General features: G+C 55.3%; 1 protein-coding gene across 2 annotated transcripts in view; it reads left to right on the top strand.

Annotated features, from left to right (window-relative positions):
* Positions 1 to 862: 862 nt before the first annotated feature.
* Positions 863 to 16,408, top strand: part of MYRF (myelin regulatory factor) — a 43,876-nt gene continuing 28,330 nt past the window's right edge. For both annotated transcript variants that reach the window (XM_069016265.1, XM_069016264.1), the window contains exon 1: positions 863 to 1,133. In XM_069016265.1, coding sequence (XP_068872366.1) covers positions 1,088 to 1,133 — 46 coding nt within the window. In that variant the 5' untranslated portion in view covers positions 863 to 1,087. The remainder of the gene's footprint in view (positions 1,134 to 16,408) is intronic.

The raw sequence follows: 16,408 nt of genomic DNA, 5'->3' as shown, positions 1-16,408 counted from the left end.
GGGGTTTGGGTGTTTTCTGCACAAATTTTGGTGCTTTGTGAGGGGAGTTTGCTGCTTTGTGCACAAATTTTGGTGCTCTGTGAGGGGTTTGGGTGTTTTATGCACAAATTTTGATGCTCTGTGAGGGGTTTGGGTGCTTTTTGCACAAATTTTGGTGCTCTGTGAGGGGTTTGGGTGTTTTCTGCACAAATTTTGGTGCTCTGTGAGGGGTTTGGGTGTTTTCTGCACAAATTTTGATGCTCTGTGAGGGGTTTGGGTGCTTTGTGCACAAATTTTGGTGCTCTGTGAGGGGTTTGGGTGCTTTGTGCACAAATTTTGGTGCTCTGTGAGGGTTTTGGGTGTTTTATGCACAAATTTTGGTGCTCTATGGGGGGTTTGGGTGCTTTGTGGCTGTTTTTTCAGCGGTTTCTGGACAGATTTTGATCGTTTGGGCCTGGGTTGGTTTTTTTTTGGGGCGGGGCGGGGGTTGTTGGTTTTGTGAGGGTTTTTTGGGGGGGGTTGGTTTGTTTTTGTTTTTTTTAATTTGTGATTTGTACGCAGGTTTTGGAGCTTTAGCAGCTGTTTTTCGGGGGCTTTAGCGGCTGTTTCTCGGGGGCTTGTGACATCTTTTCAGCGCTTCGTGACCGGATTTTTTAGCGACTTTCGGCAACCTCGGGACTCGCCGGCGTTGCCGAACCCCCTGTGCGGAGGCGCCCCGAGCGCGGTGCCGGCCGGAGGAGGAGCAGCGGGCGGGGAAGGGCAGGGAAAGAGGGAGGGGAAGAGGGAAAGAGGGAGGGGAACAGGGAAAGAGGGAGGGGAAGAGGGAAAGAGGGAGGGGAACAGGGAAAGAGGGAGGAGCGGCCGCAGCAGCCCGAGTCCGGGGCAGCGCTCGGCGGACGCCGATGGGCATCGGGCGGCCGCGCTGGGCGCCGGCACCGGGAGCCCGGCGCTGAGAGCGGGGCTCGCACGGGGCTCGCACGGGGCTAGGACGGGGCTAGGACGGGGCTAGGACGGGGCTCGGGGGTCGCGGCGGGGCCCCCCGGGCCGGGGCGATGCCCCCCTGCAGCCGCACGGACTGAGCCGGGGCCGGCCCGTGCATGGCCCAGCCATGGAGGTGGTGGACGAGACGGAGGCTCTGCAGCGCTTCTTTGAAGGTAACGGGGGGATGCGGGGGGGGGGGGGGGCACCGCGATCCCGGGCTCCCAGCCCGCTCCCGGGATCCCCCAAAGGCGGGACGCGGCGGGCGCCGTGGAATGGGGCGGGTGGGGAGGGAGCTTAAGGATCATCCAGTGCCACCCCCCGCCCTGGGCAGGGACACCTTCCGCTAGCCCAGGTTGCTCCAAGCTCCGTCCGACCTGGCCTTGGACACTGCCAGGGATGGGGGCAGCCGCAGCTTCTCTGGGAAATCCGTTCCGGGGCCTCGGCACCCTCACAGGGAGGAATTCCTTTCCAACATCCCGTCTAACCGTGCCCTCTGGCAGTGGGAAGCCATTCCCCCTTGTCCTGTCACTCCAGGCCCTTTGCCAAAGTCCCTCTCCAGCTCTCCTGGAGCCCCTTTCGGCACTGGAAGCAGCTCTGAGGTCTCCCTGGAGCTTTCCCTTCTCCAGGTTGAGCAATCCCAGCACTCCCAGCCTGGCTCCATACCATCCTAGCCTTGTCCAGCTCTGGAATGGCACAGATCCCTGTCCCTGGGGCACAGTCCAGGGGCAGTTGTGCATCCTCCAGTGCACACCATGGGTGCCAAGCTGGATATCCTGGAAATTGTGTTGTGCCGTGCGTTAGATTCCCACCACGACCCCAACAAGGACCTCGGAATGTCCCTCACCATCCTTGGAGCAGGAGCAGGCTCATGGCAGTGGCTCTGGCCTATGGATCCCAGAAGTTTTCCAGATCCTTGATCCCTTTGGACACTGCATGGCTGTGGATCGCTCTCCTTCCCACCAGGGTGGAAAAGTGGTCGGGAAGAGAATTTGGCCTCTGTTGGATGAAATGCGGTTGCTCGTGGCTGAACTGGGATGTGTTGGGAGCCTGATCCCATTGTTGTTCCTGCCTCTGCTCCATGTTCCCTTCCCTGCTCTGGCTTTCTTGGCACGCTCCGCTCTTCCTTGTGGAGTGGTTGGTTCCTCCTCTTCCCCCCTCATTGCTTTGTTTCCCTCCCTTGTTTTCCAGTGGGTCGCTTGCCAGGCCAAGGTTTAGTTGCCACGGGCTGTGTCCTTTGGGATGAGCCCCTGGCACACGGATGTGCTGCTTGAGGGAATAACGCGCCCATCCTGGCGGGGCTCCGTTGCCCCAACAGGTCCTGGGGTGGATCCCGGTCCATAGGTCAGCTCCGGAGCTGGGATCCCCTTTGGAGCAGTGGGATTGTGCAGTGAGCCCCCAGGGGCCGTTGGGGTGAGACAGTGGTGTCCCTATGGATTCTTCGGCTGGTAGAAGGGTTTGTCCTGGGAAGTGAGAACAGAAGATGCTCTTGGGAGCGAGTGGGAGCTCAAGCTGCTTCCTCCTTGCTTCCCTCTCTCCTGGCATCCATGTGATCCCTCAGCAAAGCATCTCCTCTTCTGGAAAGGAAAAAGCACCCCCTGTTAGTTCCAGCCGTGATCCCAGATTCCCAGGAGCCCCAGGATTAGTGAGGATGGGAAGCCTCACCATGAGGGCTCTTATCGGCCGCTCCCAGCCTGTGTTCCCTGCAGCCTTCCGGGGTTTCCTTTGGTTTTAGGATTTCGCTTGGGCCAAGCTCCTAAATCCTCCTCTCCTGCTTCCCATTCTGGGGGTGCTGAGCACCTCTTGGGAGTCCTGCACAGCCCTGGCTCAGCGTCCCAACTTTATTTATTATGGACCAGCTCTCCATCTCTTCAGTTGGAGACATGGAATTTCTCCCTCGCTCCCAGAGCATCTTTATTATAGTGGGGAAATTTCTTTCTTTTCCTATTTTCCTGTTCTTTCCGGGCGCTGGGGCTGATCCTGCTTGAGCAAGATGACTCCAAGAGGTCCCTGACAACCTCAGCCATCCCAGGATTCTTTCTCTTTCTCTCTTTCTTTCTCTCTTTCTTTCTCTCTTTCTTTCTCTCTTTCTCTCTCTCTTTCTCTCTCTCTCTCTCTTTCTCTCTTTCTCTCTTTCTCTCTTTCTCTCTTTCTCTCCTTCTCTCCTTCTCTCCTTCTCTCCTTCTCTCCTTCTCTCCTTCTCTCCTTCTCTCCTTCTTCTCTCCTCTCCTTCTCTCTTTTCCTCCTTTCTCCCCCTTTTCCCTCCATATTTTCCCCTCTTTTTCTCTCTTTCTCTTGAATCAAAACCATCCCGTCCCTGTAAAAATCCAGGATCAAGGAAACTGTGCCTGAAGGATATTTCTTACCCTCAGCTATAAAATCCTTCTTAAAACTTCTCTGAGCCAAATATTTCATGGAGCACAACTTTGTTTGGGCAGCTCGATCCCTTTCCCGCTGTTATTCCAGAGCATCTGTCCTGACACGGAGCCGGAGGGGGAGAAGGGAAGAGGAGAAAGTTTTACCACCAGGAATTGCTGCTCAGTTTTTCCCTCTTGTGCCTGGTTTAATTGTGGTGCTCCGAGGAATTCTGAGGCCAAACTGATCCTCTGGTTTTTTGGGAGTGAAGGTCAGGGCCTTAAGTCATGGCACAGAGTTGGATTTACTCTGGAATCTGGCCCTCCTGAGGAATTAATGGTTTCTGGATGTGGTGAACAATAGATCTGTTGGAATTTAATAATTTACAGGAATAAATTAATTATCCCATCACTCCTTTAAAATTTATCAGTGGATTCCTATCCTGAGGAAATCATTTTCCAGCCTTTTTTTCTCTTGGAGTGAAATACTTTCTTCTCACAGGTCATCCCATCCCTGAAGAGATTTCTTCCTGCAGGCTGAGAACCCTGGAATAATTTGGGAATTCTCATTCCTTTGCTTGACTCTGGTTTTCCTGGGATCTGAGCCTGCTGTAAGCAATCCTGGAAAATTTAAGAGGAATCCTTGAGCTGTCGGTATTTCCCAGTGTCAGACAAGGATTAACCGGGCTCCTCATGGAGATTCTTGGGAGTGGGGGCTGTGCTGGTGGAGCTGTGGAAGAATCCATGCCTGTGGTCGTTCCAAATCCTGGAATTTGGCTGGAATTGGTGGCTGGTCCCATCCGCAGAGCCAGGCTTGTTTTGGGAAGCGAGCGCTCCCAAAAATCTCAGGTCTGGTTGGTGCCTCCGGTTTTCCTGGCTGTGAGAGATGGGCCTGGATTTCCCTAAGTTTTCCTTGGGCAGGATTTCCTTGTGTTCCTGAATATCCTCGTTTTCCTGGATATCCTTTGTTTTCCTGGATATCCTTTGTTTCCCTGGGTATCCTTGTTTCCCTGGATATATTTCTTTCCATGGATGTCTTTGTTTCCCTGGGTATCCTTGTTTCTCTAGGTATCCTTGTTTTCCTGGATCTATTTACTTCCGTGGCTATCCTTGTTTCCCTAGGTATCCTTGTTTTCCCAGATATCCTTATTACCCTGGAATATGGCCGGCTGCTCTTTGAGGGTGAGATCTGAGGTGTGTGAGGATGGAGAAGCAGAAAAATGATGGGAAAGATCCAAGGCTTTGCTCTGGTGTTTGGGATGGGCTGGGGAAAAGCCTCTGAGGGAGAAGATGAATTGGGAATAACTTCACGCTCTCCTGGGATGAAGGTGCTGGGAATGCAATCCTGGCTTTCCATATTGAGCGTCCTCAAACTGGGCTTCTCCCACGTTTGGAAGATCCTCGCTGTCCTGGTGCTCTCAGGCACGTGGTGGAAGTTTTGGGATTGTCCTGTGTGGGGCCAGGAGTTGGATGATCGTCATGGATCATCCCTTCCCGCTCAGGAATCTTCCCAAACTCCGTGGTTTGTGTTAGCACAGCTGATCCGTGTGTTTGGAGGTGCCCAGGACCATCCTGCTGAGGAGAGCTCGGGCAAAAGTCCTGGAGCAGCGAGCCTGGGATGCCGGGGGGTTCTGGCAGTGGAGGGGAAGGAGCTTTGCATGGGTTTGGGAGTGTTCCTGGAGCGTTTGTGTTTGGATTCGAAGGGAAACGAGGGAGTTGACAGCATCTGACCCTTGGCTGGCATCCTGCTCCCAACCTTTCCCTTGCTCCCGCCCGCCCCTGCCTCAGGGAAACGCTTACGCCACGGCTCAGCTATTTGGGATCCCTCTCCTGGCTAATTTATGAGATAAGGGCTCGGGGAAGAATGTACAGCGGGAAAGATGTGCGGAGCGGGGCCGGCGGGGGCTGGGGAGCGGGAATTCGGGAAAGGAGCAGAGAAAGGAGAGCGAGCGCTGGAAGTTTGGCGGGTTTGGGGTCGAGGTGGAGCTGGGAAAGACAAGAGTTGGGTCAGCAGAAGGGGAAGATTTCCATGAGGGTTATCCAGCAACTCCACAGGTTTTCATGGAGCACAAGTGGCTGGAGCACTGGGAATGTTGTCTGTGGAGCAGGCGTGTGTCCGTGCAGGGGTTGCGGGGCTGTGTGTGCACAGGAATCTCTGAGCTCGGGGCGAGCCCGGGTGGATGGTTTTGCCTATGGGAATGTTTGGAGATGTGCACTCATGGAATCCTGGAATGGTTTGGGGGGGAAGGGACCTTAAGGATCATCCAGTCCCACATGGGCACCTTCCACTAGCCCAGCTTGCTCCAAGCCCCGTCCAACCTGGCCTTGGGCACTTCCAGGGATGGGGCAGCCACAGCTGCTCTGGGAAATCCATTCCACGGCCTCACCACCCTCCCAGGGAAGGATTTCTTCCTAATATCCTGCCTAAACCCACCCTCTGTCATCCACAACTTCTCTGGACAACCTGTTCCCATGTTCCTGGTGCTGGTAACGCTCCTGGTGATTTTGATTATGGAGTACTTGGTGCCTGTGAGGAGGAAGTGTCGCCCTGCAGGAAGAGGTCTGGAGCATTTCCCTGTTTTCCTTGGATGAAGGAATATAAAATGCTGGAGCTGAGGCCGTGAGGTGACCCCAGGACAGCTGGGATTGCCCCTTGTCCCCCGTGCTGTGCCATAAGGGGGATTTGGTGGTGGTGGGAATGACTGGCGAAGGAATTTGCTGGTCAGACTCCTGCTGGTATAAACCAGCATATCCACGAGAATCCAGGGACTGGATTCTTGCTTTGGGATGTCTTGAGGCCAGAAACTGGGAGCAGAAAGGGCAGGAGGACAGCAGAGCCTGGGGGAGTCTATCCTGGTGTCCCATGTTTTAGCTTCCTGGGTTTGATATAGAAATGCAACTACATGGATCAGGACATCACTTTTCTTGGAATGCCTTCAAAAAATGGCTCTTTTGGGGCTTCCTGCTCAGTCTTCACCCTCTGCCTGCCCCCAAATCCATCTCCGAGCCCTGATGCTGGAGAGAGCCTTTCCCACACGGAGCTGCCGTGGCAGGGGGAGAACACCTTGGAAAAGCCCAGCGTGATGCCTGCCGGGGGGGCTCCCGGCCGCGGGAGGAGCGGCTCGGGGGCGCGGTGGCGGCGCAGGTGACAGTCGCTGCGGGGCCTGGCTGGTGCCGTGGGAAGGTAAGAGGCTTTGCCCGGAGTTCTTTGGGAGCCGGGAGTCAGCCCGTGCCGGAGTGGGCCCGGGGAAGCTGGTACAGCACAAACACATGACCATCCCTGCGGGTAATCCCCTCGCAGTCCCAAATCCCAGCGCGGAGCAGCGGCCGCCCGGCCGCCTCCCCGGCCCTCCCACTCTTCCCGGAGGGAATAGAAAAACCAGCAGGCAGCGGCAGCCCCGGGAGCTGGAGGAGCTGAGCTCAGGGAATAATGACACAGGGAGAGAGCAGGGATACGGCGGGAGCTTGACATCGGCTCTCACCATGCTCAGGATGCGCTGGATCCGAGCAGGTAATGGCATGGACCCCCCAGCCCTTCCATGGCTTGCCTTGCTTTCCCCTCTGCCTCTCCATCTCTCTTCCCAGTGGGATTGTTCCCTGGTTCTCCTCTCTCTTCCCTCTGTTGGAAGCTTCCCTGCCCGCCTGGCTTGGTCAGGTGACATGAGGATGCTGCTGAGTCCAGCTCCATCCCAGGGCCTGAGCAGAGCAGGGAAGAGACAAAAACATTCCCTTGAGCTCATCACCACACCCAGGTGGCATTCCTGGACACTGGGGGGAAGCTGCCATGTCCATCCCAGCAGGAGATTCCTGGAGTCTTCAACCAAAGGATTCATCCTCGCCTGCACGTCAGGGAAAGGCTGTTGCCACACGCTGCCACTTCTGGCGTGGTCTTGTGATGGTTGTGCTGGTGCTTCTCCCTCCAATTTCCCCAAAACTCCTTTATCCTGGATCCCACAACTCCTTTATCCTGGGAAAAGGGCAGGAGACATCCAGGTGAAGTAAGGCCATAGAGCTGTTCACGGGAGGGTGGATCTCTAAAGCCTGATAAAGGGCGGGTTGGAATTTGGAAAGGTGATGTCAGCACGAGGCTCCATGAGGAGGAACTTTGCCTGGATAACATCCTGGATAATGCTCCTTCCATAGGTTGGTGCCCTGGGAGCAATGCCTGGATGCAGACAGGGAGAAGCTTCAGGAAGAGGTGGCAGTCAGGGCGGGTTCGAGGGAGTCATGCTGGAGGTGTGCCCGGGATGGAAACGGTGACACAGAGATCCGGCTGGGCCCGTGCGTGGGATGGGGCGTGGAAGGGCTCCTGCATGCAGGGATATGGGAAAGGAGTCTTGGTCAAGGAGTAGCCTTGGGATCTTGGATGGGCAGGTTTCCCTCTGCTCCCTTACCCTTCTCAGTGAGGGCCCTTCCAGGACAGAGTCATCCCAGCTGCCAGAAAGAGGGAATCAAATGGCTCCTGGGCATGGTTATTTCAAAGAAAAGAGATGGGATCCTGCACTGCTTTCCCTCTTCTGGTTGGGGGCCTCATGGATTCCTCCTGGTGAGAACGGCCGGAGTGATCTGGTGGTGAGAGTGGTGGAACAGCTTGCCCAGAGAAACTGTTTGCCCCTGGAAGTGTCCAAGGCCAGGTTGGACGGGACTTGGAGCAGCCTGGGGTAGTGGAAGGTGTCCCTGCCCATGGCAGGGGGTGGATGATCCTTACAGTTGCTTCCACCCCAAGCCATTCCAGAACTCCATGATGTGGAGCTGGGAGCTGTGCTAGGAAGGTGCAAGTGAGCCCTCAGTGCTTCCCAGCCCGTGCCTTGGCATCCCTCCCCTGTATCCCAGCCTGGGGATGGCGTTGTTCCGGCACAGCTTGGCCGCCCTTGCCGGGGAACCCTCCTGCCTCTTCCCAGTGGTGTCGCTGATTGGACTTTGCACTCTCCGATAAGAATCCCGGGACACTGAATGTGCCTGAGGAATGATTAACCAGTGTGTGCCGTGCCAGAGGACAAGGGAGCAGCTGTGGCTGGAGACACAGACAGGAATGGCCTCGTGGCTTTTGGGGCCGAGCCGGCGCTTTCCGAGTGCCAATCCCGTGCTCCAGCATCATTCAGGAGAGACAACCCTCAGCATGGGCCATTCCAGAGGGATACCAGGACTAGGGATGGACAGACAGGGATGAGACAGTGGCAGAGAGCAGGGGAGATGTCCTGCTGCTGTGGAGGGAAAATGGGAGTTCTGGGAAGTGCAGGGTGGATTGATCCCTGTAAGTGTCCGAGGCCAGGTTGGATGGGGCTTGGAGCAACCTGGGCTAGTGGAAGGTGTCCCTGCCCATGGCAGGGAATGGAACTTGGATGAGCTTTAAGATCCCTCCCAACCCAAATTACTCCAGGGTTCTATGATTGGACAGCACTCTTGGCTATCCGATGGCTCCCACTTATATTTTCATGGATATATCCTTTTATTCCACCTGAACTGGCATGCTTGGCATGCCCCTACTTATCCAGCACACCTTCCTTCTCCCCATTCTTCCTGCACAGCAGGATGTGGAATCATGGAATGCTTTGGGTTGGAAGGGACATTAAAGATCATCCAGTTCCACCCCCATCTATGGCATCTTCTCCCTGGTCCGGTGGTGGTGGATGATGTGGCCAGCCCAGGATCCCGCACTCCCGCCGGCTTCCAGCAGCACCTGGAGCGTGTTCAAGGCATGTTTGAAGGAAAGGCCTCCTTCCCGAGGGAAAATGTAACGTGACACTCAGCATCCACCACTTATCTCACTGAACTTTGGCTGCTTTGGGGCAGTTACTCCAAACAGGGAGAGGGAAATGTGGGAAGAGTGGCCAGGCCTGGCTGCTAACGGAGCAGGCGGAATTGTTGGGGAATGAGAGCGAACACTTGTGGATTTCCCTGGGTTTTGGGGTGGTGGGGAGGAGAACTGGTTGGAAAAGCCAAGTCTGGAGTTCTAAACAGCCTTGGTGTGCTCAGATCCAGCCTGGGTGTGAAAGCCAGGCATTAGCCCCAGGCTGGGGTTGATTGGATTTTCCCTGTTTTTTTCCATAGAGCCTTTGGTATCACCCCAACTTTGCTATGGAGTGGCAAGTTGTTCTGGTTTTCCTACCCAAGCAGTTTGGTGGGGAGAAGACAGTGCAGAGGGCGTGGGATGGGCATGGAACAGGATTTGTGGAAGACTCAGGTGGGATTTCCAGAGAACTGGAGGTTTCTTCCATTGATTTACAGAATTCTGGAATGGTTTGTGTTGGAAGGGACCTTAAATCCCATGTTGTTCCATGGGCAGGGGCACCTTCCACTATCCCAGGCTGCTCCAAGCCCCATCCAACCTGGCCTTGGACACTTCCAGGGATTGGGACATCCACATCATTTATGACTTTTAATCCCGAGTGCCGATTGCTCGAAATCCAGGTACACAGGGAAGCAAGCATCTTATCAGCCTGCTGGATCTTGGCTTATCTCCTGTGTTATGACAAGCCAGGGTTTATGGTCATTGATTCATGGAAGCACTAAAAAGGGCGCTTTAACTTCACTGGGAATAAAACACCTGCTTAAGTAAAGGAAAACGTGGAAAATGGAGCCTTGTAAGGGCCATCAAACCATTTTGCAGTTGGCTGCTTGCTGATAATGCAATGCTCCTGTCCTGAACAGAAATGGGGTTTTCCCGGATGACATCCCATCCATCCCAAAATCCGAGGAGGTCTGGCAGGGGGGAATCCTACCTGTGCATGTCCCCTCTGTCCTGTCTTGTTCTAATGCAGTTTTTGGGAAGGGGTGTTGGAATGGAGAGCTGGATGTGTAGTGAAGGCCAAGCTCGGATTGGACGGGGCTTGGAGCAGCCTGGACTAGTGGGAGGTGTCCCTGCCCATGGAGAAGGTGGGACTGGATGAACCTTAAGGTCCCTTCCAAGCCAACCCATGCCGGGTGGTAAATGATGTTCCACAACTCGACCTCATGGTGTTGAGGAGCCAAAAGGATACAGGGAAACAGCCCTGTGAGGACCTGCAGGCTGGGAACAGCTTTCCCAGCCCGGGATGAGGAGCTTGGGTGCTGGAAGTTGTGCTGGTGTTCTTGGGAAGAGGAACTGGACAAACTCAACCCAGTCCCATGGGATGGGCCGTGGAATGTCAAGGTAGGGACCTTTCCTACTGCCTGGTTTTTAAGCACACGGAGTGTGGCTCTGGACATCCAAGGGGTGTCTGTGGATACAACAGGCCAGGAGTGATCACTGAGAGGGATTTTTACAGGATTTCCAACCTGTAAAAAGTTGGATTTAAGTTGGAAAACCCTGCAGGATGATGGAGTCCAACCATTCCCCATTCTCATGTCGTTAAGGTGTTTTTCCCTCATTGCCGGTTGTGTTGCAGCAGGGATGAACTCACAAGGTTTTTTCCCACTGCCACAGAGAGTTCATCCATGAGATTGAGGTCACCATCCCGGTTTTGCCAGGAGAAAAAGGCTTTGCCTCCTCTTCCTTTCTTGTATCCATATAATCCCTTGAACAGGCGATTGAACAGAAACAAGAGGCCGGGAATCTTGGGAGTTTCTTTCACCCCACGTGGGAAGAGATCATGGAATCATTTAGGTTGGAAAAGCCTTCTGTGATTGAGCCCAACCATTCCCCCGGCCCTACCAAGACCACCACTATCCCCAAGTGCCGCATCCACACGGATTTTAAATCCCTCCAGGGATGGGGACTCCACCACTGGAACCTGTTCCAGTGCTTTACAGCCCTTTCCATGAAAGAATTTTCCCTAATATCCAGCCTAAACCTCCCCTGGTGCAATTTGAGGCTGTTTCCTTTTGTCCTATTCTGTGTTTCTTGGGAGCAGGGCCTGACCCCCACCTGGTTCCTGTCAGGGAGTTGTGGAGAGCAAGAAGGTCTCCCTGGAATGTTTTTGGCCCAGGTCCCTTCCTGAGGGTCTCTGCTAGGAAAATCCTTGTGCCTGGTATTTAATTTGGAGACAACTCATTCCCACCTTCCCAAGCGACCTCCTTATCCTCTCCTCCCCGTGCCACATCCTCGAGCAGCGTGCCAGGCACCTTCCCTCTGGATTTGGGCCTCTCCAGCCAGCCCAGTGCTTTGAAGTGATCCCGGGAACACCCAGGGAGCGCGTGGGATGGATGGGATCCAAGCAGTGCGTTTGGTATCTCGGCTGTATTGTCTGGGAAGTGTTTGCTAAATCCCTGGAGCAGGAAATATGTTCCAAGACGGCTCAGAGTTGGTCAGAAAAGTCAAACAAGGTTTTTTTTCAAAAAAGAGAAACCTCAGTTCGCTGTGAAAAGTGGATGTGGGAAGAGCTGGCATGGAGGTAATCCCTAGGGAATTTTGGGGTTTTGATAATGAGTTCAATTGAGTAAAATCCCGGAATGGTTTGGGTTGAAAGGGGGACCTTAAGGACCGTCCAATTCCATCCCCTGCCATGGGATCATGGAGGCAGAAATGACAGCCCTGGACCTGTCCCACTTCTCTTGGTCGTGTTAGATCCTGGGAAAAGTGGGATCCTCCTTAGGAGCTTTGTGCCACATGGCTTTGTGATTTTCTTGGGAGACAATTCCGGAGCAAATGTCCCAGCTCTGTGAGCAGCAGGAAAACCCTGGTGACCCAATGCTCCTCCTCGTGAAAGATCCGTGGTGGTTGCACAAAACTTGGGATGGCCCTTCCCAAGCCCTGGAAAAAGTCCCATCTAGATAAATGGCTCTGCTTTTTCCTCCCAGTCTCCTCTGGAGGTTGTCCAGCCTGGACAGACCTTGGTGCCTCCCAGTTGGAAGGGAGGGAATGATGTGTCCGATCTGGACGCGGTGTTCCCGGCGATGCTTGGCTGCCTCTGCTCCTGGATCCTGGTGCTGTTCCATTCTTGATCTCCCTCCCTAAGGATTGTTTTGTGCTGGAGGGGTTTCCAGGAGAGGCAGCACCGCTCCAAATCCTGAGTTATCCCGAGTTCCCTGTGTGTGTGGTGTGGATGTCTTAGAATTGGGCTGATCGTGGCTCATCCTGGATCTCCAAATTCCCTAAGAGCTTTTCCACAGGATTGCCCTGCAGCGAGGTCAGTGTCCAGGGACTGCATCCCTGGGTTCTTTCCTTGGAAGTAGCCGAGCAGCAGGAACACAACTCTGCCGTCTACTTTGTCAGCTCCTTGTGCTTCCCTGAGTGTTCCCTCTCCCGGTCACTGCTGAGAATGGGAAAGCTCTGGGCAGCTGGATCGAGTCTCTGCTTGGTGCTGGTACGTAGCTGCTAATTAACATTATTAATTTTTTATCCGTTCTGGGAGTAATTCACTCAGAGGGAATGGTGTGGGATATGGACACGGACCTTCACCACCATGGCAGCGTCCAGGAGCTCATCCACATCATGTTATCCTATGGAAAACGTCCCTCCTGTCCCCCCAAAGTTGCAATCTGGATAAAACAAGGTCAGGTGAGGCATCTCAGCAGAAGGGGTCCTCAGGAGCTTTTCCCCATCCCTGTTGTCCCCAGGGATGAGGCCCCGGCCTTGTGCAGCGCGAGCCGCCAGATGAAGTGACCTCCTCCGGTCCTGTTGTCCCTGCTCCAACACCCTCATCCCGGGAAGGGAGATAAAGGCGTTGTCTCCAAACAAACAGGGCAATGTGCCCCCCTGGGCAGGCACCTTGGAGCCTCCCAAATGGAGCCGCTGTTCCTGCCCTCGGAGAGCATGAATGGACAAGCGCGGCATTGACGGCCGCGGGGACAGGGACAAACGCGCCTCTGTGTCCCCTCTCACACCTTCCCCTCCTCCTCCTCGGCCCCCGTTCTCCCAGGACAATGGCTCCATCCATGCCAAGGTTCACAGCTGGCAAGGGCGGGGGAAAGGCCAGGACAAGGGTGGGGAGCTGCCAGGAGAAAGGGATGCAGGAGGGAGAACGGCTCTGGCGAGGGGAGATGGGAGATGGGGAAATTCCAGGAGGACTGGAGGAGAGAAGGTGCTCAGAAGGAGGGCTCAGGGAAGTTTGGGAGGGAGGAGCATCCTTTCTGCCTCCTTTTCCTGCGGAGCTTCCCAAGGAACGTGCCCATGGCACGCCATGGCACAGCAGGAAAATTTCCTCTGGCTTCTCACGCTTCCTGTGCCTTGGGATGTCTCCCACTACACTCTGCCCTCTTGGGAATGGGAATGGAGAGAGGGCCTTGTCTCCTTATCCCTGAGCTTGGGCTGTTTCCCAGGGCCTTGTCCACCTCATCCAAAGGTGCTTTTGCCAAATATATTAATCTGTGGATGTAAGCTAAGGAGCTGTGGGATCATGTAGGAGCAGAGGGAGCTTTCCAGGGAACAGGGAGATGCTGCTGCCTCTGGACACTGGGTGTTCAGGGAATCCTGGAATGGTTTGGCTTGGAAAGCACCTTAAAGATCATCCAGTTCCAACCCTGGAACTTCCCACCAAGCCAGTTCATTATTCCGAGTGTTTTGCCTCTGGAGCTGGCTCACTGTTATCCGGGTTGATGCTCCAGAGTCTCCCTGGACACCCTGTAATGCTCTTTATTCCCTGAGTCTGGGGGTTTGGCTAAATCCCACTGGCCTGGATCCCTATCCCTTATCCCTGCTTTCCCTGCATCCTGCCCTGCCTGCCATGGGATAGTTTCTCTAGGAACGCAGAGGGGTTGGATGTGGGAGCAGGGATGTTGGCTGGGAGCTCACCGAGAACTCCCAGGAAGGAGGGGGTCAGGTGCAGGTGGGCTGGGAACAATCCTGGCCCCTCCATGGAGAAGGTTTGGTGGGATGTTTCTGTTCCAAGCCCATATCCATTGCTCTGTTCATCAATTCATTTTAATTCCATGGCACCCAAATTCTCACGAATCCCCAAATCCTTAGCCCTCAGTTTGGTGTTTTCCTTGGGATCTTATCCCACAGACCCCAGAGCTGTCTTGGCTGTGTTTTTGGCATGGAATTCGGTGGAATTTGGACCTTGGGTTTTCTGCTCCAACACAAACAGGGGATGCAGGAGTTGCCCCATTGCTTTGGAGGGACAGGGCTGTCCTTGGGGATGGGCTGGCAAGGGAATGTCCCTGGGATGGAACACAGGGGATGGCTGAACCTCAGCATTGCCTGGGGCAGTCCCACCTTTTGTGATGGGAAGGGACACGGGCTGGGTTGGGATGTGTAGGGAGGAAAGGTGTCTTAATCCAAAGGAAACTGCTCAAGGATGACATTCCTGGGGGGGTGGGGCAAAGGATGACAGTAATGGGGTGAGGAGGGGCTGTGGTTCAGGGAAGAGGCCTGGGATCCCCTGGAAATGCCTTGGACAGCCAGGACTTCACTCCCGGGTGGTCTTTGGGGAGCTGTGGGAGCGCTGGCTCTGTGTCCCACTCCAGTTACAGGAGTCCCGTTTGGGGGCTGGTTATCATCCCAGTCAGGTAATAAAGAGCATTAATTAAGCAGGAATGCTGGGCCAGGATTCAGGGGGAGCCAGGGGCTCCTCCAGGGTCACTGGAGGGGGTGGAAGCAGCCCGGGGTTGGGCACATGGGGCAATAGGGACATCGTCCATCCCACTGTTCCTTATGGAAGCTGTGTCCAGCTGTGCAGCCCAAGTCTCTGGGTTTTCCGTGGAAGCAGGCATGGGAGGGACGCTATTCCCAGCTGGAGAGGCTTCTCCCTGCATGGCAGAGCCGTCCAGGATGGGAAGAAACTCCGAAGCCGAGCGCTGGCCCCGCGGCTCCCCGGGCTTAGGCGGTGTTTGGTTTGTTTGCCATGGCCCGGATTCCTGGTGCTCGCGGCGAGGCCGGCAGCCAATCCCCCCGGGCCGAAGGATAAACACGGCAGGAGGGAGAAGGGGGTGAGGAGCGGCGCGGGGCCCCGGGAATGTGCCGATGCTGCAGCCTGGCTTGGGGATTGCACAACCGAGCCCTGCTGCACGGACACAGGGATGAGCCCAGGGATGTGCCGGGGCTCTCCGCCTCACAGGGCACCGGCACTGCTGTGGTATCCCAGGTAATTCCTGGTGGAGCTTCGTGCTGTGCATCGTGCTCATCCATGTATCCCACTGGAGGACCACTAGGAGAAGGGACCGCATGGAACCAGCAGCTCCTGGGGTCTCCTGATCCTATTCCACCCTACACCAGTTTGGATATTTTATCACCTCCCAGGCCGTTCCATGCCTCAGTTTTCCCTGAAAATTCTCCGGTACGTGGCTCCAATGGCACTGGGAAGCTCTGGGCTTGGCACAGCCTCTTCTCCTCCTCCTCCTCCTCCTCCCCCCACCCCCCGGTGTCCCCCCACCCTTGGCTGATGTTCCCCAGCCCCTGCGGAGCGCTGACCTCGTCGTCATCTCCAGCTTCCCACATCTGGTTCGTGTTAGCGCATCCCGGGATGAAGTTCTCCAGCTCTCTCCCTTCCTCCCACCCCCAGGTGACCCAGGCCAGGATTAGGGGTGATTTGAAGACAGGCAACGGAGTAGGAATTGAAGAGGGAGGGGGGACTGTTATAAATAGAAATTCCATAAACTTCTCAGCCTATCACTCCAGGAGAATTCCGGGTTAAATCCCTCAGACCTGTAAATATGACAATTCACGGAGGCCAGGCTCCATTAACTCTTTCCAAGCCCTACGGCCCCGTGCCCACCTCTGGCAGCACCCAAAACCGGGACAAGGAGCCAGGAAGGTGCCAGCAGGAGGGACGAGCCAGTGGGAGCAGGGAGGAGGCGGCGGGGTGGGAAGCACCTCCGCTGGGACGTGTTTGGAGGTTTGGGGAAGGCAGAGAAAACCAGTCCAAACATTGGGATTCCTGACATTCTCACATGTCCGGGGGCCTCAGCCCGCCCGGCTCTGCTCACGAGGAGGGTGCTGAGGGTTTAACTTCTCGTTCTTCAGGCAGAGGTTGGGGTTTTTTTGGGATCGCCACAGCTCTTTTCCCAGGGAAGGGTTGGAAAGTGGAGCGGTGACATGGTGGGAGAGCAGGGTGACAACGCCAGGGACAGGAGGAGGATGGGACGCAGGGACCTGGCAGATTTGGGATGGATGAGCTCAGAGCTTCCCTGGGCTCCTTCATCTCTCCTTGGCTGGGATGAGATGCGGGAGCCTGTCCTGTGCGGAGCCATGTGGGTGTTGAGCTTCCCTCTTTGGTGGCTTCCTGCTAATCCCCACTTGG

The sequence above is a fragment of the Aphelocoma coerulescens genome, chromosome 5, assembly GCF_041296385.1.
Source record: "Aphelocoma coerulescens isolate FSJ_1873_10779 chromosome 5, UR_Acoe_1.0, whole genome shotgun sequence".
Taxonomy (NCBI): domain Eukaryota; kingdom Metazoa; phylum Chordata; class Aves; order Passeriformes; family Corvidae; genus Aphelocoma; species Aphelocoma coerulescens.
The sequence above is the reverse complement of the archived record's forward strand: the minus strand, read 5'-3'. Positions and strand labels throughout refer to the sequence as shown.